Here is a 26002-nt window from a genome sequence, read left to right on the forward strand (position 1 = left end):
TATGCAAGGAGTAAGAGTTAAGAATCATAAATTTCAAATAAAATTGAGAAAGCAATCCTACTTATAATAGCATCAAAGACACATAAAATGCTTAAGAATAATTTTAACAAAAGAAATTCAAAGCTTACAGCCTGAAAACTACAAAATTTCATTCAAAGAAATTAAAGATCTAAAAAAACGGGAACCATCCTGTATTCATAGATCATAACCATCATTATGCATTGTCAAAAAGATAGTACCCCCCAAATTGATCTACAGGTACAACAAAATCTATTAGAATCCCAACTCACTTCTTCTTAGAAATTGACAAGCTGATTCTAAAATCCATATGGAATTGCACGGGACCTGAAATAGCCAAAACAAGTTTGAAAAGGAACAAACTAGAAGAACTCTCACTTCCTGAGTTCAAAATTTACTCCAAGTCAATAGCAATAAAAACATATTAGAATAGAATTGAAGAGTCCAGAAATAAACCCATACATGTATGGTCAAAGGATACTAATACTATTCAATGGGGTAAAGAATAGTCTTTTCTCTCCAAATATGGCTTATTTGTTGCTTTATAAGATAATTATTTCTGAATAAATTTCACGGCAGTCCTTGATTATATGTTCATTGGAGACCACTTAATAATATTATTGTTATTATTATTTGGAAGAACTTGACATAGAGCATTGCACATAGTAGGGGATTGATGAATATTTATGAAAGGAGGAAAATAATCAGGACAAAAGAAAAAGGAAGGGAAAGAAGGAGAAAAGAAGAAAAGAAAAGGTGACTTTTTTGCATGTCTCAAAAAATTTGAGCACTGTGAGAGATCTCCGGGATAATTCAATTTCCATATTTTATAAGGGACTGAAGAGTCCAAAGAGGTTAGATGAGGTATCCAAAATCACAATGCTTGCTAAGAACAAAGCTAGTAGCAAATTAGGCCTTCTGATCCCTCTCTCAGGGCCCCTCACACTGCACTGCGATGCTGGTTCACAGTAAAGCAATTCAACTGAGGGAGCCAGTGAAAATATATTTTTCCATGAGGCAGAAGATTGCTTTACTAATCCTTAAAATGAATGTTCAATCATGGATTCTAAAATAAAATGTGTAACTTAAAAATAATAGCTAATTGCCCTGGCCGGGTGGCTCACTAAGTTGAGCATTGTCCCCTGCACCAAAAGGTTGCAGGTTCGATCCCTGGTTGGGAGACAAATGATCCATGTTTCTTTCTTCTCCCTTCTTTCTTATTCTCTCTCTTCTCTCCTCTCTCTCTCTCTTCTCTTTCTCTCTCTCCTCTCCCCTCACCCCCCACTTCTTCTCTCTCTTAAATCAGTAAAACATATCCTTGGGTGAGGATTTATTGAAAAAGCTAATTGAATTTATGGTCCAGTTTATTCTATTTTGTTACTGTGTTTGAGCTAACCACTGAAAAACAAATAAGGAAACCCATGTCAGCTAATACCCACAGGTCTGGCTTTGTAGATCTGATGCAGCAGAATTTAGGTGTTAGACTAAAATCAGGGGACTATTCTAATTTTTTCCTTTGATTCATAAATTATTTTCAAATAAGGAGGGTCATGTATGAAATTATCCAGTGGGCCTCCCACATCACTGAAATTCTTTAAAAACAGGAATCTCTGGAGGTGAGTCCCAGCAACTTGTATCTTGACAGACCTTTCAGTTTATTGGGAAGTACCTAAAATTGTGAATCACTACCTTGGTTTACACCCGTCAACAATGTTCACCTAAATTAATGAAGTATTTCCTCCTGTCCCCTTGCTTCCCATTCTACCCCACAAATTTATCTACATGGTTGCCAGACAAAAAGTTGTAAACAAAATATGATGTGTTATTACCGTTTCATTCATTCATTCATCAATTATTTATTGAGAGTTCTAGTCCTTCCTGGTACAGCCGTGAATACAAAGGACAAATATTTCTATTCTATACTTAATACATAATGAGCCTTTACCAAGTAATAGGAATATCAACAAAAGCCAATAGGAGAATGGCATTGACATCGAATGCCTTCCCCCTAAAGTCCTCAGTGGTTTCCTGGTGTTTAGACTCCTTTGTATGGCGGACACAGCACTGAGTGGTCTGGGCTTCCTGTGAGGATTTGGTTCTCATCTTGCATCCCACAGTCCAACCACACCAAGCCTATTGGTTTCTTATTTACATTCCTTTTCAAGGTGACCCATCCTCCCCTGATGAGGGACCCTCTCCCCAACCTGTTCTGCTGCTTTTGGTAACACCTACATGTATTTTAAGATTCAAGAATCATGTGTCACCAAAATTCATGTGAGAAGAAGTAGATGCCTATTAAATAAATAGAATCAATAATTAAAAGCCTTCCAAAGCAGAAAGCACTAGGTCCTGATGGGTTTGCAACGTAGAGACTAAAAAAATATATAAAAGATCAATGAAACCAAGAGCTGGTTCTTTGAAAAGATAAGCAAGATTGATGAACCTTTAGCCAGACTCATGAAGAAACAAAGCGAGAGGATCCAAATAAACAAAATAAAAAAATGAAATGGGTGAAGTACAACTGATCCATGGAAATACAAAGGTCTGTAAGAAAATACCATTAACAACTATATTCCCACAAACTGGACAATGTGGATGAAATGGACAAATTCCTAGAAAAATACAATATTCCAAAACTGAATCAGGAAGAATCAGAAAACTTGAATAGGCCAATCACAACTGATGAAATTGAAGTAGTAATAAAAAAAACTCCCTGGTTAGATGGCTTCATACTGCCATCTTTTTTTTAAAAAAAAAAAAATATTTTTACTGATTTCAGAGAGGAAGGGAGAGAGATAAAGAGGTAGAAACAGCAATGATGAGAGAGAATCATTGATCGGCTGCCTCTTGCACACACAACACTGGGGATCAAGCCCACAATCTGGGCATGTTCCCCGACTGGAATCAAACTGTGACTTCCTGTTTCATAGGTCAATGCTCAACCACTGAGCCATAATGGCTGGGCCACTTCCAAGTTCCTTTTATGAGGCCAGCAGTATCCAATTTTCCAAAACTCGATAAAGACACTACAAAGAAAGAGAATTATAAGCCAACATCCCTGATGAACATATGCTAAAATCATCAACATATTAGCAAATCAGATCCAACAATACATTAAAAAGATCATACGCCACGACCAAGTGGGATTTATTCCAGGGATGCAAGGCTGGTACAATATTCACAAATCAATAAATGTGATACATTACATAAACAAATTGGCAGACAAAAATCACATGATCATATCAATTAATGCAGAAAAAGTATTCGACAAAATCCAACACCCTTTTTTGATACAACTCTCAGCAACGTGGGAATAGAGAGATCATACCTGAACATAATAAAGGCCCTATATGACAAACCTACAGCCAACATCATACTCAATGGGCAAAAATGAAAACCATGTTCCCTAAGAACAGGAACAAGACAGGGTTGTCTGCTTTCACCACTCTTATTCAATATAGTACTGGAAATCCTAGCCACAGCGATCAGACAAGAAGAAGAAAAAAAAGGCAGCCAAATTGGAAGGGAGGAAGTAAAACTCTCATTATTCGCAGATGACATGATATTGCAAAGTAGAAAACTCTAAACACTCCACCAAAAAATGCCTAGATTTAATAAATGTATTTGGCAATGTAGCAGGATACAAAATTAACACACAGATATTGATGACATACCAATAATGAACTCTCAGATAGAGAAACTGAAAAACAATCCCATTTACCATTGCAACAAAAAAGTTAAGGTACAGTGGGGCCTTGACTTACAAGTGTCCCGACTAACGAGTTTTTTGAGATACCAGCTGTCTCTCCTCCGATTTTTTGCGAGTTGATAGAGTAATTTGAGTTAACGAGCTCCTTAACGAGCTCGGTCTCGGAACGAATTAAACTTGTAAGTCAAGGCCCCACTGTATTTAGGAATAAATTTAACCAAGGAGGTAAAAGACTTATACTTAGAAAACTACAGGATGTTGAAAGGGAGACAGAGGAACAAGTAGAGAATATACCGTGTTTCTGGATTAGTAGAATCAACATCATGAAAATGTCCATACTACCCAAAGCTCCACATGGTCTTTCTACAAAATCCAGTAATTGCTCTCCTGGCTATTTAACCAAATGATTTGAAAACTCACTTTGTATGTCTGTACAAAGCACTAAACATGAATGTCTATAGAAGGTTTATTCATAAGAGCCAAAAATTGGGAGCAAACAAGATTAAGTCCTAGCAGTGAATAGAAAAACAAACGGAGGTGCATCCATTCAATGGAATTTTATTCGACAATAAAATGGATGAGGCATCAAGCCACAATAAACCATGGGGAACCTTAACTACATATTGCTAATGAAAGGATCCAGTCTAAAACAGCTACACAGGGCATGACTCCAACTACAGGACATTCCAGAAAGGCAAAATTACAGAGACCACAAGCAGCTCAGGGGTTGCCTTAGGTTCAAGAGAAGGGCATGAGGGACGAGGCAGCGGGGCACAGGGGATGTCAGGGGCAGTGAAACCATCCCTATAACACTGTAGTGGTGGACACACGACATTTTGCATGTACAACACAAGGAGAAAAACCTAAGGTCAATTATCAGCTTTAATGAATAATAATGCATCAAGATCAGTTCAATCAATCGTAACAAATGTACCACACAAATACGAGATGTAAATAATGGGGAAACTTGTGCAGAGGGACAATGGGCATCTGGGAATTCTTTACTTCCTGCTCATCTTTCCTGTAAACTCATAACTGTTCTAAAATGAAATCTATTATAAAAAATTGTCCATAGTAAATAGAAAAATTTACTCATAGAAAATTATATAAAATACATACTATACTGGTAGATATGTTCACATATTCAGATAAAAATAAAATAGCTATGTACATCTTTCCATGATACCTTTTCAATGTTATGTTCTATTATTTTCCCTCTCCTGATATAATGGTTCCACAGAGACTGGCTGTTAATGGGAGGTGAGGAAATGCAGACAGTGATGTTACATTATGCTCATGAGAAATTTGATGGTGAAGGGCAGTAGGGCTGACGTGGGCAGTTGTGGGAGTCTGAAGGTCTAGAAAAGAATTATTTTTAAAGGATGCAATGATTGCCAGCTATGAAAATATATAATTAGTAGCTCACTGAATTTAATTCCTTAGTTATTTCACTTTCAATAATTATAAATGGATACTTGACTATATAAAACTGCATAGCGACAGTATCTATCACATTTTCCCAACGAGTTAAAATGTGAGTAGAAGCACATACCAGGTCATTGAGGCTGACCATGATGACATGCTGGTACTCTTCGCCACTTTTACCTTCGATCTCACAATCAGATGACGCGACTGGCAACAGAACGAGGATCAGGGGAGGAATTCCAAAGATATACCTGAAAGAAACTGAAGACAACAGTACATAAGAACGAGCTAGTAAATGTTATGTCACGTGATCTGATTTGATGGTGGCCTTTCAATGAGCCTGGCCACATATTTCTAATCCTTGTAAACATGCATCTCTGGTTTTGGATAGAGTGGGAGGAACTCTGAAACTCAATACCAAGTAACAACCAAAGCAGGACAGACTTCCAGTGTCTGAGTTTCTTTCCTGTTTTAACTGAGGAATTACTGTTTGGGAAAGTGCAGAGCAGTGGTGGGTGCCAGCAGGGTCTCTTTGCTTCTGGAAAACACTCCAGGGTATGAATTCAGTTTATCCAATTTCAACTTATGTTGAACATCCCCACAGGGAAAGGCATCTACAGGTGAACAGGTAATCTAAGGACAGGTGAAAAAGTTACACATTTTTGACATTTTATGATCTATGGCATGTGATTGTGTATGGAAACCCGATGGTTGTCCAAGCGTCCAGCAGCTTCCTGAGGTGGCGTCGCAGGTTGATCCCACGCTATGACTCTGTGATTATATTTTTGCTTTTTAGTGAAGGTTTACTCTTCCCAGAACTGTGGCAACACTGACATTATATTTCAAGACTCCTTATCTTTTCAGTAGCTTCTGTTTCTAAGTACCCTGAGCCCCTATTCTCTTCAAACACTGATCTGTTTAGCTTCTTGATATGTTAGAAAAGCCCAATAAATAAGTTCACACCCTGTTAACTAATGATTTCTATCTGTTTTTTTATAAGCCTTCCTAATTGGGGGCAATTAGCTAATAAAAAAGAATCTATATTAATAAAATATGCTAATTAGACTGGACATCCTTCCAGACAGCCTTCTGGATGAAGTCGGGGCTGTGAGGGAAGCCAGTATCGGCAGCTGGGGGGTGGAAAGCCTACTCTTGCATGAATTTCGTGCACCAGGCCTCTAGTTATCTAATAAAAAAGAATGAAATTATAAATGAATCATTTGGGGCAATAGTAATAGACTGAACAGAAAGCTTGTGGCTCCCTGAGGCATAAAAATTTGCTTATATAGGGACTTAATTCTTCATATGCCTGTCAGAGTATCTCCTCTGCATTTTTCTGGAAACTCTTGGGTTATGTTGACAACATCTTTCCTGTGAATTTCCCAAATGAACTTCCACTGCACTTGCTGAGTGAAAGACATTTCACATGTGTGCCTTCTCTGATTAAGATGACAAATAATATCATCCCTAAGAACACAAGGTAGTGATATCGTGACAAAGACCTAAAGATGGTTAAATATATCACAAAAGTTTCCAATAACATTGTCCTCCATGCTATCATTGTCCATCATATAAGAATCAGTAGCACTCCCCAGTAAATTATGTGCTATTAATGACCCATATTTTACACATAGAGGCAGTAGGCTGGGCAGCAGATCTGGGAACAAACATGAATCCTCCATGAATCTCATCCTCTTATGTCACTGACTCTTGACAAGGCAAGAGAAACAAAATGAGACATGGCTTCCATTCATTGCTCTGCAAGAAATATCTATATACATGACAAGCAATAATTCACTTAGGAGGTGAATAATAAAGATGACACCAGTTACCTTTCACTGAATACCTACCATGTGCCAAGCATTAAGTGTCAGATACATACTAGTTCCAAAGACCAAAAGAGTTCTGCAAGTTCATCTTTTTCTGAAATGTAGGTAGTAATTGCCAGGTCTGGATTTTAACCTGGCCTTGCTGCCTCACCAGGATTTGATCAGAAATGGCCACGATATTTTGATAACATGCAAGCACACTGATCCGAATGCAAACCACTTCCAGGTAAGCTCTGCAGCTTTCTTCTACTCCTGCTCCTTCATGCCGAAGGTTCTCAAGCATGACCAACTAATGATTGTCAGGTCCTAGCTTTGTAATCAGATGTATATGCATAGTAGAGAGATGACCTTTTCTCTGTCACCTTGCAGATGCCCACGTGCTGCACGCTGGGAGGAGTAGATGATAAAGGGAAAGTTATAGAGCACAGAACTTGAAATGACCTTTAAGGGAGATAAATGCAATAAAGTATGAAGTACCAGCATGAAAAGAGGCATTTTTACCACTATACATACATGCTATTTCAAAGGAGGTTGTTTTATATTCTACATAGAACACCAGCTGTTGTGTCCCCAACTTTCAGTAATTGGTGCTTCCCAATTCCCATCGGCCTATTTATTCATTGAAAGGCATCTGATCAATGCTTTCGAATACGACCTGGTGGAAAATTCAGTCTTCTTTTGTGTATCACAACTAATTTCAAAATTTAAAACATAATTTGACTTATCAGTAAAGAGTGTCTTTTGTTGCCACTGTTGTTAAATAATTTAGCCCCAGACAGACGAGGACAAAGCAGAGTGTGGGGGTTTGCAGAGTGGAGATGGGGGTTTTGTCTTGGTGTGATGTTGAGTTGTTGCCTGAATGAACCACAGAACATCTTTTAAGCGTCACTCCCCTGATTTGTAAAATGAAAACTTTAGACTAAATGGTCCCTCCATGTCCCTTCCAGTTCTCAAGCACCCGAAATTCTCATACTCTCCCTGGCCATTGAAATGCAGTAACTCTTTAGATCTGAAATCGCCTCCTGGACAATGCTGCAAACACAGCCGGGCCTTCGGACCCACAGCTCCTCATGACTTGCACTTTGGTCTGGACTTGAAGTCTTTTCTCCACACCATGGAGATAGTAATATGAATGTTGCCTAGTTTGAGCTTGCTTTTAACACCGTCCCAGTAGGAAAAGAACTCTTATTTTGTTTCAGAATATACAGATACCCACACTTCCCCCAATCTTGCCATTTTCATTAGGTTACAGAAAAGATAAACCGTGAGGAATAATGCAAGGCGAGCTGGGGCTTGTGGAATTTTCTTTAGATCTCCTGAAGGGATTGAAACTGGAGAATTTGTTTTCAGTGGGGAATCTGGTTAAACCAAAATGATGGCTGTCTAAAAAATTCTTGATGGTTTTAATGTAAGCCAAATAATACATTCAATCCTCAGCTACTTAAGTTATGGGGTCAAAGTGAACATAAATAAATTAGTTCCTACACTCCATCCAATTCAATTTTTCATCAGCCTTTAAGACCAATGAATGTTAATTGACTGTCCATTATGGACATTGCATAGACCTGCTTTCACTGGGAATTTGAAAAAAAATGGTCCAAAGACATTCCGGTTGGACTGGAAGACATGAGTGTATATGACTTTACTAGTAATCTGATCAATTGGCACAAGCAAATGGGTGAATAAAGAGTAGAAAACAGCCATACATTGTATGGAAATCAGCTTTTAAGGTTACAAAAATGAATTTGATGAGGCTCACATAAAGAAATCTAATAACTGCTATAAGTATATTCAGACTGGAATGTAAATTCTATCCACAAATCCCATGATAAATATTTAGACATTTCTGAGGTCAACCTATGACATTGTATATCATATTTTACAACCATTTCATGAGGCACGTATTATATACTAATACTAGAGGCCCGGTGCACAAAAATTTGTGCACTCGGGGTGGGGTGGGGCTCAGCCTGGCCTGTGCCCTCTTGCAGTCTGGGACCCCTCGGGGGATGACCACCTGCTGGCTTAGGCCCGCTACCCGGGGGATCAGGCCTAAGCTGGGAGTCAGACATCCCTCTGGCAGCCTGGGAGCTCTCGGGGGATGTCCACTTGCCAGTGGGGAACAGGCCTAAGCTGCAGTCGGACATCCTTAGCGCTGCTGAGGAGGCGAGAGAGGCTCCCACCACCACCACTGTACTGGAAGCCGTCAGCCTGGCTTGTGGCTGAGCAGAGCTCCCCCTGTGGGAGCACACTGACCACCAGGGGGCAGCTCCTGCATTGAGCCTCTGCCCCCTGGTGGTCAGTGTGTGTCATAGTGACCAATCATTCCCAGTCGTTCTGCTGTTAAGGTCAATTTGCATATTACCCTTTTATTGTATAGGATAGAGGCCTGGTGCACGGGTGGGGGCTGGCTGGTTTGCCCTGAAAGGTGTCCTGGATCAGGGTGGGGGTCCCGCTGGAGTGCCTGGCCAGCCTGGGTGAGGGGCTGATGGCTGTTTGCAGCTGGTCACACCCCCTTCAGGGTGGGGGACCCCCCTGGCATGCCTGGCCAGCCTGGGTGAGGGGCTGATGGCTGTTTGCAGGCTGGTCAAGCCCCCCCCCCAGTGGGGACCCTCACCCCATGGAGGTTTGGCCAGCCTGGGTGAGGGGCTGATGGCTGTTTGCAGGCTGGCCACACCCCCTTCAGGGTAGGGGTCCCCACTGGGGTGCCTGGCCAGTCTGGGTGAAGGGCTGAGGGCCATTTTCAGGCTGGCCAAGCCACCCCGCCCCCCACCCGGCGACGGAAGCTCCCAGCCTCTCCTTTTTTTCTTTTTCCTTTTTTTAATTCTGGGATTTATTTACCTTCTATAATTGAAACTTTGTAGCCTTGAGAGGAGCTCAGAGCCGGCCAGGGTGGGCAGGAGGGAAGCTTGGCTTCCTCCATCACGAGGGGCAACCCAAGCCTCCTGCTTGCTCCAGCTCCGTGGCCATGGCAGGCTGAAAGCAGGTATCTGGGGTTTATTTACCTTCTATAATTGAAACTTTGTTGCTTTGAGTGGAGCTCAGAGCCAGCCGTGGCAGGCGGGAAGCTTGGCTTCCTCCATCATTGGGGCAACCAAGCCTCCTGCTTGCTCCAGCTTTGTGGCTGCCGGCCACCATCTTGGTTGGGTCAATTTGCATATAGTCGCTCTGACTGGCTGGTGGGCATGACTTAAGGTGTAGCAAAGGTATGGTCAATTTGCATGTTTGTCATTTATTAGTGTAGACTAGAGGCCTGGTGCATGAAATTCATACACTGGGGTGGGGGAGATGTTCCCTCAGCCCAGATTATGAGAGGGTGAAGGCTAGGCCGAGGGACCCCACTGGTGCACAATCGGGGCTGGGGAGAGACATGGGATGTTGGCCAGCCAGGGAGAGGCCGCAGGAGGGCTCCAGCATCTGTCTGGCCTGTCTCACTCAGACCTGATCAGCCAGACCCCAGCAGCAAGCTAACCTACCGGTTGGAGTGTCTGCCCCCTGGTGGTCAGTGCATGTCATTGTGAGCAGTTGAGCGGCCTTAGCATATCATTACCATATTACACTTTGATTGGTTGAATGGCTGCCCGGATGACTGGACAATTAGCATATTAGGCTTTTATTATATAGGATATCAATTATAATATTTTTGCAAATGAAGAATCTGGAGCCCAAAGAAACTTTTTTGCCCCATACATAATGTGTCTGGTAAGAAGCAAGTTTCAAAGCCAGGTTTGTCAGGTTGAAGAGTCTAGAAACTCAGCTTCTAGCCAGCAAGCTAACCTGCTTCCTAGAAAAACTGTGGTGTGCAGTCAACGGGAATGTGCAACACCCCACCTTGCTCCTCCTGGACTCGCTAAGGTACTTCCTGGCCAAGCTCTGCCGCATCATCCTCTCATCTCAGGAAGAAGGACACTGCTTACTTGCTGTTAGCACACCAGGGTATGTGTCAGTGGTGAAACCAGGAAAAAAATCTCACATGTGAATAAGACATGTAAGTTAGTCCTACAAAATGTCCTTTTCCATGTTTGTTTAGGACATTTCAACATTGATCTGGTGCTTGTTCAGGTTTCCTAGCCTTTCTCAGGTTGCTGTTTTTCTTACTATTCCAATTTTTCGGTCCTCAGGTAGCACAGTTGAGGACCACATAGAAGGTCCTCAATAACGTCCACTCTCCAAAGAAGCAGCAAAGAAAAGGTTAAAGGGTAACCCTGTTCTGAAGCTTCTAGTGAAATCTACTGGAAAATGTGCAGAAAGCCACTTGTAGTCATTATTCAAAGTTTAGAGTTCCAGCATTGCTTGCTGATGGCAATTTATGGTACAAGATCCTTATAGATACGTTTCAGGAAATAAAGGCTCCCTGTTCATGATGGACACCCTGGCTTCCTTTCCTCGCTTTAGCTCTCACTTCAGGTCACAGGTGATGCAAGGAGTAGATAGAACCAGGAGGGATCCAGACAGAGAAATTGCAGGAGACCCGTGGGCAGTGTAAGGAAAACAGGGATAGACCTATTTAAAAAATATATATATATATATAAATAGTTCTTTTTTAAAAATTGTTTTGAGAGAGAGAGAGAGAGAGAGAGAGAGAGAGAGAGAGAGAGAGAGAGAGAGTCATTGGTTGCCTCCTGAACACACCTTGACCAAGTATCAAACCCACCACCTGTGTACGTGCCCTCAACAGGAATTGAACCCCGACCCTTTGATGCTCTGGACAATGCTCCAACCAACTGAGCCAAACCGGCCAGGGAGGCAGTGTATAACCTAATTTCTATTTCCCCACGAACTTCGGGAGGACGCCCATCATAAATCTCCTCCACAGTTGTCTTCTATACTGTGACCCCTGCCCCTTTATTTTGTCACTGATCTGGTAATTCTGGGCGATGTCAGTTCTTGATTCTTTAATACCTATGAGAGGGGAAAGGGCTCTTTTGATACCTTGGTGGAGCCAGGAAAGTGCACAAACCAGGCATCAAACGGACCAGCAAGCTGCTCCCTATTCCCCGCCCTCCCCCACCCGGATCCTTTTACTCAGACAGTATCCCAATTCCCCTCCGCAGATCCACTCCCCTCGCGTCTCTTTGCCCCATTTCTCCTTCCAGCAAACTTCGGGGTTCTTTACATTGGCCGCATGACTGCCAACGGAGCCCAGCTCCCCCGCTCTGCCTTTGCCCATTTGAAGTCCGCATTTGGCACAAATAAAATAGATTCGATCTCAGCAAGAGCCTATAATTTAGAATTTTGCCCATTTAATCCTGTCGCCACCAAGGAGCCCCTAAATAGCAAGAAATAGAAACCCCAAACTGGCCGCTCCCAGGGCCAGCAGGAGGACGTGGTTCCCGGCAAAAGGCGCAAGGTACAGCCCCAGTCGGAAACTCCCAGCCTCTCCGAGGGAGGAAAACGGGGCTTTCCAGAGACCTGTCCCCCAGGGTTTAAAAGCGCGCCCCGTGGGAACCGCGCTTTCACTTCTCCAGGGAGCTGGGAGCCGCAGGAGCTCAGCGCTCCCGGACGCCGGCGCCGTGAGTAGCCGTCGGGCGCGCCCCGAGCGCGGCCGGGGCAGCTGGGCGAGGGGCCCGAGGGCAGCGTGGCTGGGGACCGACCTGGGGACCGACGTAGCCCCGGCTCCCTCCGAGACCCGCGGCCGGCTTCGCCGGATGGACGGCGCGGAGGCGGCGCCGGGTCCGGGACGGCTCTCGCCGCCTGCCGAGCGCGGCTGCCCCAGGTGCCGGTGGCTCGGGGCCAGGGACGCCGGCGCGGCTGCCGCTGCCTGCGGGAGAGCCGGTACTCCCGGCGGGTCCAAAGTGCAAGGCCCAGCTGTTCCCGGACGCCCCGGGGCGCGGGGCCCGGTAGCGCGCCCCAGGCCCCCGCGTGCGTGCAGGGCGCGCGGACTGGTGCGCGGGAGCGGAGCGCTTACCATGGAACATGGTCTGCGGGAGGCGGGCGTGGTCATGATGACCGCAGCTGCAGCTCGAGGGGGCTCTCGCAGGCCATGGTCACTGCCAGGACCCCGGTGTGCGCGGCGGTGGCGGGAGTCGGACCGGGTGGCCGTCTCTGCGGCTGGTTCGTCTGCCCCACGCCGCGCCCGCTGCTTCATCCATCCCAGGGGGCGCGGCACACGCCGCGGCGGTCTGGGCTCTGCCTTTCCTAGAACTTCCGTAGGATTCGCCGCAGTGTACTTTCAGTTTCTACTTCGCGCTGGGTCTGCAGGTTCGAGCTTGGGGTTCCTCGCCCGGCGCCTCCAGCGCCCCCCTCCCCCGCGCACCTGCGTCCTCCCCTGGCGCTTCCTGTGCACCTGGGTGACCGCGGCCGGAGGAGGGCGCCGCGGGAGGACCGAGGGGGCCTTCGGAGGCAGAGCGGTTCCCGGCGAGACACTTCCCAGATGACCTCTCACCGCCTTGGCAGCGTCAGGCCACCGCGACCGAGGCCACTGGGCGCGCAAAGCATAGGTTGCCACTGCGTCCGCGGAAGCGACACAGGTGTAGGGTGAAAGCCGGGCGAGTGCGAGCGGAGCGCGGAGCGGGCGTCGCAGCGCCTGACGTGGGTGTGGTGGACAATGCCAATGTCTTGTGAAACTTTATATGCTGATGAGCTGTGATTAGAGAAATGATTGCCATTCCGTTTACTCATAGCCCCAATGAGTTGTGCAGAAATGCTAACAGTACACCAAGTTCATGAAAAAAGGAACCGAACCGGGGAGGGTGGAGAGGGTCATGCCCTCACTCAGTCCCTGGAATCGCTCTCATCAGCCCCTTTCCGCTGTCTGTGTGCATGCACCTGCCCAGGTGATACCTCACGGAAAGGAATCCCGTGCGTCCACCTACGCTGGGAAGCGGTATCTTTGTGGACGTGGGAAATCAGAGCCCAACTTAGGCGGAGGAAGTGGAGTCCATCATAGTTAAATCACCGTGACTTCACGTTTATCTGAATTGGCTAAGAAATCACACTTTCCCTTTGGACCGTTTGTTACTGAGGAGTTAATGTTTTATTCCCAGGCCTGAACTATTTAGATATGTTCTGCTTTAGTTTGGTTTCTGATGTTTTGCAGAAACCCTGCTTAAGTGAAGGTGGGTAGTGTAATGGTTGTAATAACGCTGATCATAAGGGCTGTTATGTGCCTGTCATTGGCTCTGTGCTAGTATTAGGCACATGTGGTCTCATGCAACATCTTCTATGAGGGGGTTGTCTTACCTGCCCTTCACAGATGTGGGAATTTGAGTAACTTGGCAGAGCTCACTTAGCTAGTTGGTAACAGAACTTGGACACAAGCCTGCCCGGTTCTGGCTCCAGAGTCCATGCGTGGAACTCTGTGTTAGAAGTTCTTACAAAAAAAGTAGAAACTGATACCAGCAGGGGACAGGGCCATGCGTCCTGTGGGTGTGCCTTTGCCCCAGCCTGCCGACCTCTGGAGGTTGTGAATTCTGAGCAGTTCACCTGGGGCTAGGAGCATTCCAGTCTGTACGGTGTGAGGGAGAAGGGGGAGGAGGGAGAGAATAACAATGAAAGAGTGAGAAGGGTTGTTCAAGCCTGAAACTTGGATCCCTCATTCCTTTTAGTCTCACGTCCTGCATCCAATCCAGAGGCAAGTCCAGTCAGCTCTGCTTCTGGAACAAACCCAAATCCAACCTGTGTGCCCGTGGGGACACCATGAAGACCCTGCAGTCCGGGATGGTCCCTCCCCTCACAGAGGCAGGGTACCTGATTTACACTCGCCACCCTCTGGGACGGTCCTCTGGCCCTTTGCGTTGTCCCAGGCCTAAGGTGCTGGGTGACCTGGGCTCTGCTGCCCCCCTCTGTCCGTGGCTCCAGCCACACTGGCCTGTTTCTCTCCTGTCCCAGCCAAACTCCCTCCCACTGGGAACAGTATCTAGCACTCAGACAGCACTGCCCAGGGACAGAGTGAGAGACAACCGTGGAGTGAGAAAATGTGAATGAAAACATGGGTGAAAGAGAAAGGATGTGAGGGCAGACAGACAGGAGGGGGCCAATGAGAACAGGAGAGGGAATGGGCGGGCAAAGCTGAGTGTTGCCATGTGACTGGAACCTAGAGTGAGGTGAGCAGTGGAGACTGAATCCTAAATGGGAATTCTGTGCCCAAGCACACTAGGGTGGTTATTTATTTACTTAAAATCCCTGACAGTGGCATTGAGGCACTTTTTTGTTTTACTTTTCAGGGATAAATAAAAGATCATCTATCAATAACTTCCTCAGGAAGAAATCCACCTTCCTTTCTTTTGCACAATCACCACAAAACCTGGCATAATAAGGGCTTGTCATCAGTGAACTTTGAGGAAGCATGAGGTGAAATTATTCAGAGCTCCAGGAGAGATGTAAATTCCTCACTCTCTTCAGAACATATTCATAAAGGATTTGGAATTTTTGTTGTTGCATGAGAGTGGGCACATTCTCACCACAAGTTATTATGCATGAGAGGTGAAAGAGTCTATCTATAATAACAAAAAAAGGTAATATGCTAATTAGACAGACAAAGCCTCCATGGGCAGGGGCTGATCCCCTTGCACGAATTTCATGCATTGGGCCTCTAGTTTATGTATTAATTGATAAAATTGGGTTCTTGTGTAGAAGTAGGAAAGGATGGAACCAAGAAACCCAAGATCTCTGATCTATTTTTTCTTATGATTCCTTCAATTCCCTGTCTATTAGAGAATTAATACCATTTGTAAAAAATTCCAAAAGGAAATCTTAAATGAATGGCTGATATTTTGATAAACTGAACATTATTTTTCATAAGACAAGGATAAAATATCTTGTGAAATTTTATATGCTGATGTTTTGTGATTAGAGAAATGATTGCTGTTCCATTTACTTGTAGCCCCAATGAGTTGTGCAGAAAAGCCAACAGTCCTCCAAGTTCATGAATTATTATAACCATAAATGCTAAGAAAGAAGACAACATTCTCAGAATGATTAGTACAATGTCATAGAAAAAATGTAAATAAGATATGAAAGTCAACTTAAAGAGATAGTTGTTGAAGGTTAATCAATGTCTTTTTAAGTATCGTACAGTCTTCCATCAAAATAGTCAATTATTGGTAACCGGAAAATGTTTTCTTATTTAATTATCTGAACTGTTTTTACCACCTCTCATTGCTCTCGATAGTCTGAGATCTGAATGCTAGCTGTTGGTCTGTCTGTGGATATTTTCTGAAGTTTCTATGACTTAATTTTCCAGGCATACTATTTAACATATTCAAACACACACACCCACCCACACACACACACACACACACCCCACACACATCCGACTTTTTTATGGGCGTGTGTTCTGTGTAGTGGCCTAGAGACCCATGTAGTGCTTAGAAGGGCTCCCTGCTTGTTCAGTGCTCTGCTGTCTTGAAACTCTTAATTGTTTTTGGACAAGGGCTCTCATTTTCACTTTGCACTGGGCCCCGCAAATCCTGTAACTACGTGCGTACAAACACATGGGAAGCTACACATTGTAGATAACAATGCATATCTTCAAGGTGGCTTCAGTCCGGTGGGGAGGTCAGAAGTTAGAAGTGTAATTTCAAAGATAAAAGAATGTTATAAAAAGGAAAGAACAAGATGTACTTCAAACCAGGGATTTTAAGGCAATCTAGACAGACTCACTTGAAAAATTAGTGAAACTAGGGTCCAGAAAAGATTCATTTACTTGGTTAGTGGGAAAATGGCTATAATGAATAACCTTCCATTTAAATCAGATTTACTTGTTTTTCAAGCCTGACCATGAGGATAAATTTTATCAAATGACCAATGAGCATGTTTACATGGTTGTGTTTTTTCCTTGTTGCATTTCTAAATAGCCCACAAATTTACCATAATGCTAAATTCTAGTTGCTAATATTTAACATAGAATTTTTCAATTACATTCATAATTGGTATATGTTTGTTTTTCATATTATATTTAACTGAGTTTGGACTATTTTTGTCAGATCCTTTTAGCTTTATAAAGGGATGCGGGAATTCCCTTGTTTTTTGTTTTGTTTTTTGTTTAAAGAAACTGTAACTGCTTAAGCATTTTATAAACTATTTCTGGGTAGTTGATTAGAGGTCAACAATAAAACATGCCTCATTTAATAGGAGAAAGCCCAGGGATAGGAGGAGAATGCCAGTTTCTAACATTGTAAGAGTGAAAATAAAAAGGATTCCTTCGAAGGCTGAATCAAAATGGCCTCATCAGATATTGGGAACCCTGCTAGAAATGTGCGTGTCAGCAGACTGATGGTTGTTTGAGTCACAAATATGAAATTACCCAGCCTGCAATTAAGAAGAGGGAAGAGAACGAGAGCTAATGCTGGGAGGAAACTTGAGGCATGACATGTCAAAAATTACATGTCAAAATAGTCTATTAGTATCCTATATAATAAAAGGCTAATATGCAAATCGATCAAACAGCAGAACAACTGGTTGCTATGATGCGCAATGACCACCAGGGGGCAGACAGTCAATGTAGGGGGTGCCCCCTGGTAGTCAGTGCGCTCTCACAGGCAGAGCACCACACAGCCAGAAGCCAGGCTCAAGGCTGGAGAGTGCAGTGGCGGTGGCAGGAGCCTCTCCTATCTCCACAGCAGTGCTAAGGATGTCTGACTGACACCATCAGTCGGACATCCCCCGAGGGCTCCTGGACTGTGAGAGGGTGCAGGCTGGGCTGAGGGACGCCCTCCCCTCTCCCCCCGAGTGCACGAATTTTATGTACTGGGCCTCTAGTAGTATTATAAAATTAAAATACAAAATATTTTAATATCACTATTCACTCATTCTCTATAATAGAAGTGTCAGAGATGAAAGTTAGTAAAATGTATATGAAAATAATATGTAAATTGATTAATAAATAAACAATAACATGATATAAAACAACAAAGAATGACATAAAAATAACAAAAACATGATATAAAAACAACATTGATAAAAACAGTGATTGATAAATTGATTAAGCTTACTCTATATCAACCTGTACACCACGTTAAGAGTAAAAACACTTTCAGAGTGCTTGGCTAATTTTCCTTGTGATGAAGTATTTACAACTTTAACTTTAACGTCACATGTTCTTCCAACTTGAGAGAAAGCAACATATAACTGACCATTTCCAAAAGCGGGTTTCTCTTCTGTCGACAATGCCGCTTTCTTTTAGCTTCAGAAGTACATTGTGCCAATAGTTGGTCTTCAGATACATTCTGGCATCACATGTGGTTGGCACCAGCGAGAGCTTTATTATGTATGGCACATGCGCGAGGCAACATTTACTTTTAAATTGCCAGTGCATGTCATATGTACCATGTATTGGCCAGTTGGTCGGATGGTTGGACAGACCGACGGTTAGTTACTTAGCCTTTTATACATATAGATTGATAAAATTAGGTTCTTCTGAAGAAGTAGGACAGTATAGAACCAAAATCCCAAGGTACTGGATTTATTTTTTTCCTATAATTCCTTCATTTCTCTCTCTTCTTTCATTTCAGTTCTTAAATTCTGTAATTCTAAATAATCAGAACCCCCTATAAATCTGGTGCCTAATTTTATATTCCTTATTAAAATGTTCCCCATGACACTCTCTTGTCTACTTCTGGATTCAGTATTGGCTAGTTGAAGAGAAAAATATTTCTCAAATTGCCCTCGGAGGAAGCAAATGTAGCTTATGTAGTTTGAATTATCCAAACTTTTTGTACACCAGTGGATATATTGTTTGCAATCAAAAACATGTTTTATATACTAAATTTTGGAGGCTTTTAACCACTGCCTTTATAGATGTCTAATTAGAGACAATTACGCCTGTGACAGTTTTCTTCATGCAAATTGTTTGAAGAGCGTAAAAAAATATATATATTGCCCTTTATTGCCTTCAAGGGCCTGGACAGAATCCCTGAATATCATCCACTTACTATGTGGAGATGTTCTGTTGTTCTTATAAGCTCTTGGACAACAATGGCAGTGTCTTATGCAACCTGGAGTTCTCTGAAGTCAACAAAACCCCATTCCAGATACAGATTCTCCCCAAGGGTGACTCGTGGAAAAGGGGAAATCAGAAAACAGGTCTTGACTGGTTTTCAAAGAGAACCGGTTCTTGGGGCAAACCTGTGATAGCATCCAGGAATGTTCTAACACCAACTACTGCTTTACCGGGTGTGCCTGAGGGTCTGGTGAGGGTGTCAAAACTCTCCTACCTAACAGATTTAAACCTCTTCTATTATGGACGGCTGTGTGACCTACTAAACCTTTTTGTTACTATATTAGGTAATTAATCAAATCAGCCTCTCCTCCAGGCAAACTAGGGTTGTCCCACACATTGTCATTGCCTTGGACTGTGGTTGGAGGCTCAGAGTATCCATTAACTCGTACATGACGTGGGATGATTAAGTGTATTGTCACAGTAATGAAGTCAACAAGCAGTTTTCTGAAAAGATTATGTACTTCCCTGAGCTCCTAGGGTATCAGTCATTGCTCTGTGCCAATCCCATGTCAACCCGCATCCTACAAGCCTGAAACGACCATTAATGTGCTTGCCTAAAATGTTAAAATGTTAGTGGCAGTGACAAATACACCTCAATGAGAAGACCACAAAAATGAAGTTTTCAAGAGATTAAAACACTGAGATATCAACTTTGGTGTATCGATGATTTCTTCAAACAACGGAATTAAGCAAAATGTTTTTTAAGTGACATGCCCTGTGAAATGGCAGCTCGATACTTTGATTTCCTTGTTTCTTTCATTATGTTGGCAATTTTTCCTAATGCGTAACTAACAAGTTTTCTAATCATGTTTTCTTTTTCATCTCCTGGCACACATAAACTGATCGCTAAAATTCTGTGGCACACTGAAAAATATATGTTTTGCCAATCTGACCAAAATAATGGGTATGATTTTGATTCTTTCACGTCGATAACTATTCTTGTGTTGGCTGTTGTTATTTTTTAAATTTGCCAATCGAAGAGAAAAGAGGGCAGTGCCCCTGGCTAAATAGTCAGGTATTACATGTTTTAGAAATTCTTGTGGCCACCAGTTTAATGTCCCTGGTCCTAGGTAAGACATTGTTTTGACCTGTGAAATGTAATATTTTCTATTTTTTTGTCATTTCTCTCCTGTCAAATTAAGATTCTGTATCATTTCCATTTTCTGAGACCTCTGAACTTTTATTCAGGTTTTAAAAATTAGGCTCCTTTGATTCTAACTTCAAAATAACCCACTTTATAACTTTTTATTTTAAAATATGAAATCACTGCTTCTTACCAAATACAAATAAATATATATACAAATATGTATGTATATAGTGTCCCAGAAAATGTATACACACACTTTGCGTAATTATAAAAGCCCTGAGACCAGAGGTTTTTTCAGGCACTTTTGATCAATAGCCAGATTTAAATAAAACCAAAAACTATCAAAACAAAACAACAAAAGTGAGGGCTTTTAAGGGTTACAAAGATCACTACCGAAAGGAAAGAGTATAGGCCCAAAGAAACATCAGGAGGTTGAATCTAGAAAAGTGCTAGGAGATCCAGAGAAGATCAAATTCATACTTTTCTGTAGTTGCTTTGTGCTCATCTGGATTTAAACTACTCTCTTCTTTATGACTTTTGTCTTTTCTAGGTCTTTTGATGCCTTTAATAAAGATTTTTTTTCATCGACTTGAATTTGACTTAATACAATTCCTTCTTTTTTACCTCTGACTATATCTTCATTGAATATTAAACTGTAAAAGGAAACAAATGAGCCTCATAGCGAACCTGGTTTTGCCAGTAGACCTCTTTGGGAGTTCCTTCTGATCCTTTTTCCATCGTGGAGGGGCAATGAGTTCAATACACCCTATCAGTAAATGAAAGGAGGTGGGCATTTGCTTTCCCGTGATAGTGAGTACCGGCTCAGTGTGTGCTTCTGAAATGTACTGTTGCCAAGGCAATGAGATTTTTCACCCTGAAACGGCAACAACAAAATTTCTTGTAACTGTTTGTTCTGGTGATGCCTTTTCTATTACTAGAAATAAAGGCCAAATGGCAAGGACACACACGGGAATCAGTTCACTCTGATTGACCGATAGGCCTTCTGAGCAGCTTTCCCTGCTTACTACTGTCTGTGTACTCTGTACACTCTAAGATACAAAGGGCATCTCATACGGATGGCTTCTGCCATCCTGAAGTTCATTAATCTTGCTTCCTGGTAAAGGTCAAGTTCAGCACATAAATGTGCTCAAGTCTCTCCCAACCCTAAGTAACCCTTCTTTTTTTTTTTTTAAATTAAATCTTTATTGTTCAGATTATTACGGGTGTTCCTCTTTTTTCCCCCCATAGCTCTCCTCCACCCAGTTCCCACCCCACCCTCTGCCCTTACCCCTCCCACTGTCCTCATCCATAGGTGTATGATTTTTGTCCAGTCTCTTCCTGCACCTGTCAGTCCACTCCCTTTCCATGTCCCTGGTTCTATTATATTCACCAGTTTACTCTGTTCATCAGATTTTTTATTCACTTGATTTTTAGATTCACTTGTTGATAGGTGCATATTTGCTGTTCATAATTTTTATCTTTACCTTTTTATTCTTCCTCTTCTTAAAGGATACCTTTCAGCATTTCATATAATGCTAGTTTGGTGGTGATGAACTCCTTTAGCTTTTTCTTATCTGTGAAGCTCTTTATCTGACCTTCAATTCTGAATGATAGCTTTGCTGGATAAAGTAATCTTGGTTGTAGGTACTTGCTATTCATCACTTTGAATATTTCTTGCCACTTCCTTCTGGCCTGCAAAGTTTCTGTTGAGAAATCAGCTGACAGTTGTATGGGTACTCCCTTGTAGGTAACTGACTGTTTTTCTCTTGCTGCTTTTAAGATTCTCTCTTTGTCTTTTGCCCTTGGCATTTTAATTATGATGTGTATTGGTGTGGTCCTCTTTGGATTCCTTTTGTTTGGGGTTCTCTGTGCTTCCTGGACTTGTAAGTCTATTTCTTTCACCAGGTAGGGGAAGTTTTCTGTCATTATTTCTTCAAATAGATTTTCAATATCTTGCTCTCTGTCTTCTTCTGGCACCCCCATAATTCGGATGTTGGTACGCTTGAAGTTGTCCCAGAGGCTCCTTACACTATCGTCATATTTTTGGATTCTTTTTTCTTTTTTCTTTTTCGGTTGGGTATTTTTTGTTTCTTCGTATTTCAAATCTTTGACTTGATTCTTGGGATCCTCTTGTCTGCTGTTGGATCTCTGTATATTATTCTTTATTTCAGTCAGTGCATGCTTAATTTCTAGTTGGTCTTTTTTCATATCCTCCAGGGTCTCACTAAATTTATCAGCGGTTTCTAGAAAATTCTTGAAAAACCTTATAACCGTGGTTTTAAACTCTATATCCAGTAGTTTGCTTTCCTTCATTTCTGTCATTTGTGACCTGTTTCTTTGTCTCCACATTTTTTATGCTTCCCTGTGTTGATAGAGTGCCTTTCTGTGCTAGGTGTCCTATAGGGCCCAGTGGCTCAGCCTCCGCAATTACCTGAGGTGGACACTCTTGGTGCACCTCTTTGTAGGCTGGGTGCACAGTCTTATTGTAGTTAAGCCTTGATTGTTGTTGGTATCACTGGGAGGAATTGACCTCCAGGACAATTGTCTGTGAGAATCAGCTGTGTCTATGGTGGGAGAACTTCTGTGCTGAAGACACCCTTCTGGGGCAAGACTTGCTTCAGTGGGGCTTTGGTGCTCACTGAGTCTGCCCCCTGAGTGTGTCCCTTATGGATCTGAGGAGTTGTAATCTGGATAGTCCCACTCTGACCACTGGGTACACTGGCTCTTGGATCTAAGGAGGTGCTAATTTAGCCTCTACCTGAGGCTACCCAGCAGGAGCTACGAAGAGATCTGCAGATTCCCCTTCCTTGTTTGGGGTTTGAAGGTGGCCAGATGAGGCCCAGCTGTGAAGCAATGCAAGTTGCTGTGGGGCCTTGGGCCTTCTCTTGGAAGTTCTGGGTCTGTCTGGCCCAGCTGCAGTTTGTTAGGTAATTTTCAGATTGCAAAGGGCCAGGGCATTCATATGCAAAAGCCTCTGCCACAGCTTGGGTGGGGCAAGGTCTCAGGGAATCAACAGGGTGGAGCAAACAGCTATGGCTGATCCTCAGCCCTGCCCTAAGAGGCCCCGAGTCTCAGTGTCCCAGTTATCGCTGCAAGTACCTCTGAGAGAAAGCTGCCCTCGAGCTCCGAGTTCTGCCCGCTGCCAGACAGTCCAGTTTCTCCCCGTATGAGTCTGGGTCCCCAGAGACTTCCCGGAACTGGAGTTCAGAGCAGTCGGGGGCTTGTGACTCCCTCTCAATTCAAAAAGACAGCCTCAGTTGCCAGCCCTTGCCGCATGCGCCTCCGTACCTCTGCACTTTACTTCCGCACCTCCTCTGAGTCTCAGTGTGCTTTTCTCTTTCCTTCTAGTTGTAGAATTTCCACTCAGCCTTCCTGTGGTTCTGGATGAGGTCTGTTTTGTCTTTTAGTTGTATTTTTGAAGGTGTTGTGCGAGGCAGCAATTTCCGGTGTTTACCTATGCCGTGATCTTGGTTTCTCCTAAATAACCCTTCTTTTAATTTTGCTTTATAGTTATCAAGTCACACTATATGCACATCCCCTGTTCTAGGTGCTTGGGATATGCTAGTGTACAAAACAAATAATGTTTGCTCAACTGAGTTTACATTCTAGTGGAGGAGATAGACAATCAACAACAAAAATAAAAATTCTATAAAATAGTAGACATTTCTAAGGTCTATGGAAAAAAGTAGGGTCAGGGTAGGGGATTTGTGGATGTGGAGGGAAGTGATGAGGTGAGAAAGAGTTTTGTGATTTTGTATATGCCTCAGTGGGAAGGTGACATTTGAACCAAGACTGAAATGAGGTGACTGAGTGAGTCACATGGATGTCTAAGAAAGCATCTTCTGGACAGTGGAAAGCCAGCCTGGATACGGGGATGTCTGCTTTTAATTACTCTCCTTTCTCTTTGCTTTCTCTGTGCCTGCCTCATTCTGAGTAGTTTACACTTTCAGTGTCCACACCTAGCTATTCACCCCACGACACCCTGCGGCTATCTACCATGGCCATCAACAGTGAACTAGTGGATGCTGCTGCGTCTTAAATTGCCTTTCAAAATAATCAAAGCAGATCATGTAAAGTATAAGCATGTAACCAATGGAGACGAGCAAAATTTTAAAAATTAAAACACCATCTAACCATTGCACTTGTGACGATTAATATACTGTAAATTTATATCTTTCACCAAAATGAGACCACACTATATTTATTGTTCTGTAGCATGCGTTGTTTTCAGTCATCTGTCTCTACTTTTATATTTCAATAAATTCTTACCTAATAACTAGATATTCAAATTTCCAAAATTGATCCCAAAGCATTCATTACATTGGAGCTCTGGTTTCTTTTAGTAGATTTTTGTATTAGAGATTGCAACCTGGGCACTAGAAGTACCCACTGTTTCTAGGCCATTTTCGTGGTCACAGCTGGAAAATTTGTGACTTTGTGTTGATCTTTCTAATTACATTTTAATAGTTTAGGTTTTCTCAGTTAATTTTTAAATTTAGAATGGTGTCACTTTTCTGTTTCACTGAAAATATTGACTGACTCCTGAGATCATTAACTGAATTACTTATTTTTTTTACCAGTAGATATAAAGTTGCTGCAAAATTTCAATACAATTAATATATTAAATAATATCACTTCCAAGAAGTTTAAACCATTATTATAGTTCTCCTGTTCCTGAATGCCTCTCTCAGGATGTATAAAACTTCAAAATGTTGTATTCCAGAGCCACTTAAAGTCTATCTTTTCTATTATGGTTATTCTACCAATTTAATACATGATATATTCCATTGTTTCCAATGTTATTTTTTTATTTTTAAAGTTTTTATTGATTTCAGAGAAGAAGGGAGAAGTAGAGAGATAGAAACATCAATGATGAGAGAGAATCAGATCCGCTGCCTCCTGCACACCCCCTACTGGGGACCAAGCCCACATCTGCAACCCAGGCACGTGCACTGACTGGGATTCAAACTGTGACCTCCTGGTTCATAGGTCAATGTTCAACCACTGAGCCACACTGGCGGGGCTCCAATATTATGTTTAAAAACCTAGCTACACAGACAAGCCTACTGCAGACGTGCTGGGTGGAAACGCCTACCTCTTTCCTCTTGGAGCCTTTTCTCCTTGTCCCCATTGGTGAATATTTTCTCCATTCTAGAACACAGAGACCTTTTGTAATTTTTGAAACTGCTGCATTATGTCCAAATGGCCCGTAATTTCCCCACCAGTTCTCTCTTGCTGCCCGCTTGGTGTGGTGCAGTCTGTAAAAATACTTCGGGAACACGTCGCCACCCCGTTTCCTTGACATCTCAGGAGCATCGGACACGTCTCACTCTTTCTTGGACTTTCCCCTCCTACATTTCCACTGACATCGCTCTCCTGAAATCTTCCTTCTAGTGCTCTGGACGGCCGTTCTCTGCCATCTATTGTAACATCTCTATGCTGCAGTCCTTTCCTGAGTCACCTCGTCCGCTCAGATGGTTTTTACCACTGGCTATGCTCATTGCCCATATTTTATATTGCCAGCCTCGTCCTCCACAGCCCTAAATTCTAGCCCTGTCTTTCAACAAGCTATGGTGAGTCTCCACCTGAGTTTCTCAAAGGTCTCTCAAACTTAACCTGTACAAATGCATACTTATTTTCTACCTTATTATTCCCATCCTATGCCCTTTCAGAAGATATACTTTAGTTGTACAGTTTGTCCCCCAAGCTAGGAACCCAGGAGTGACAAAATTAATCACTAAATTCTATTGATGCCATTTGCTTGATACTAAGTGTGGTCTGTCTACCATTCCTACTATCTTTAGGTGTTCTTTCTCTTCTCAACTACACAGTCTCCTTAAAAGACGTTTTTGAAAAAAATTGACTATGTTACTCTCTGCTTAAAGTTTTTCAATGGCTTCCTGTTTCCTAAGAGAAGTGTCCATGCACCCTCTGCAAGAAACAAAAAGTTTTCATCATTTATCGCCATCCTCCTGCCATCCAATTACTTAGAT

At 42.8% G+C, this 26002-nt stretch overlaps 1 protein-coding gene and 1 long non-coding RNA gene across 6 annotated transcripts in view; one reads left to right on the forward strand and one right to left on the reverse strand.

The window, feature by feature from the left end:
• Positions 1–13870, reverse strand: part of IL7 (interleukin 7) — a 63368-nt gene extending 49498 nt beyond the window's left edge. The window contains exons 1-3 of one of the 5 annotated variants that reach the window (XM_036338756.1): positions 12890–13869; positions 7003–7368; positions 5280–5413 (exon numbers count right to left, since the gene is read on the reverse strand). In XM_036338756.1, the coding sequence (XP_036194649.1) occupies positions 5280–5300 (21 nt within the window). In that variant the 5' untranslated portion in view covers positions 5301–5413; positions 7003–7368; positions 12890–13869. Of the gene's footprint in view, positions 1–5279; positions 5414–7002; positions 7369–12889 lie in introns of all 5 variants that reach the window. The other 4 variants (XM_036338754.1, XM_036338753.1, XM_036338757.1 and 1 more) reach the window with 4 other exon arrangements.
• On the forward strand, positions 12449–15753 carry LOC118671021. Its single transcript, XR_004972560.1, has 2 exons — positions 12449–12494; positions 14529–15753. It is a non-coding gene; the product is annotated as an uncharacterized LOC118671021 (long non-coding RNA).
• Positions 15754–26002: the final 10249 nt, after the last annotated feature.

This window comes from Myotis myotis, unplaced genomic scaffold, assembly GCF_014108235.1.
Source record: "Myotis myotis isolate mMyoMyo1 unplaced genomic scaffold, mMyoMyo1.p scaffold_m19_p_16, whole genome shotgun sequence".
NCBI lineage: Eukaryota > Metazoa > Chordata > Mammalia > Chiroptera > Vespertilionidae > Myotis > Myotis myotis.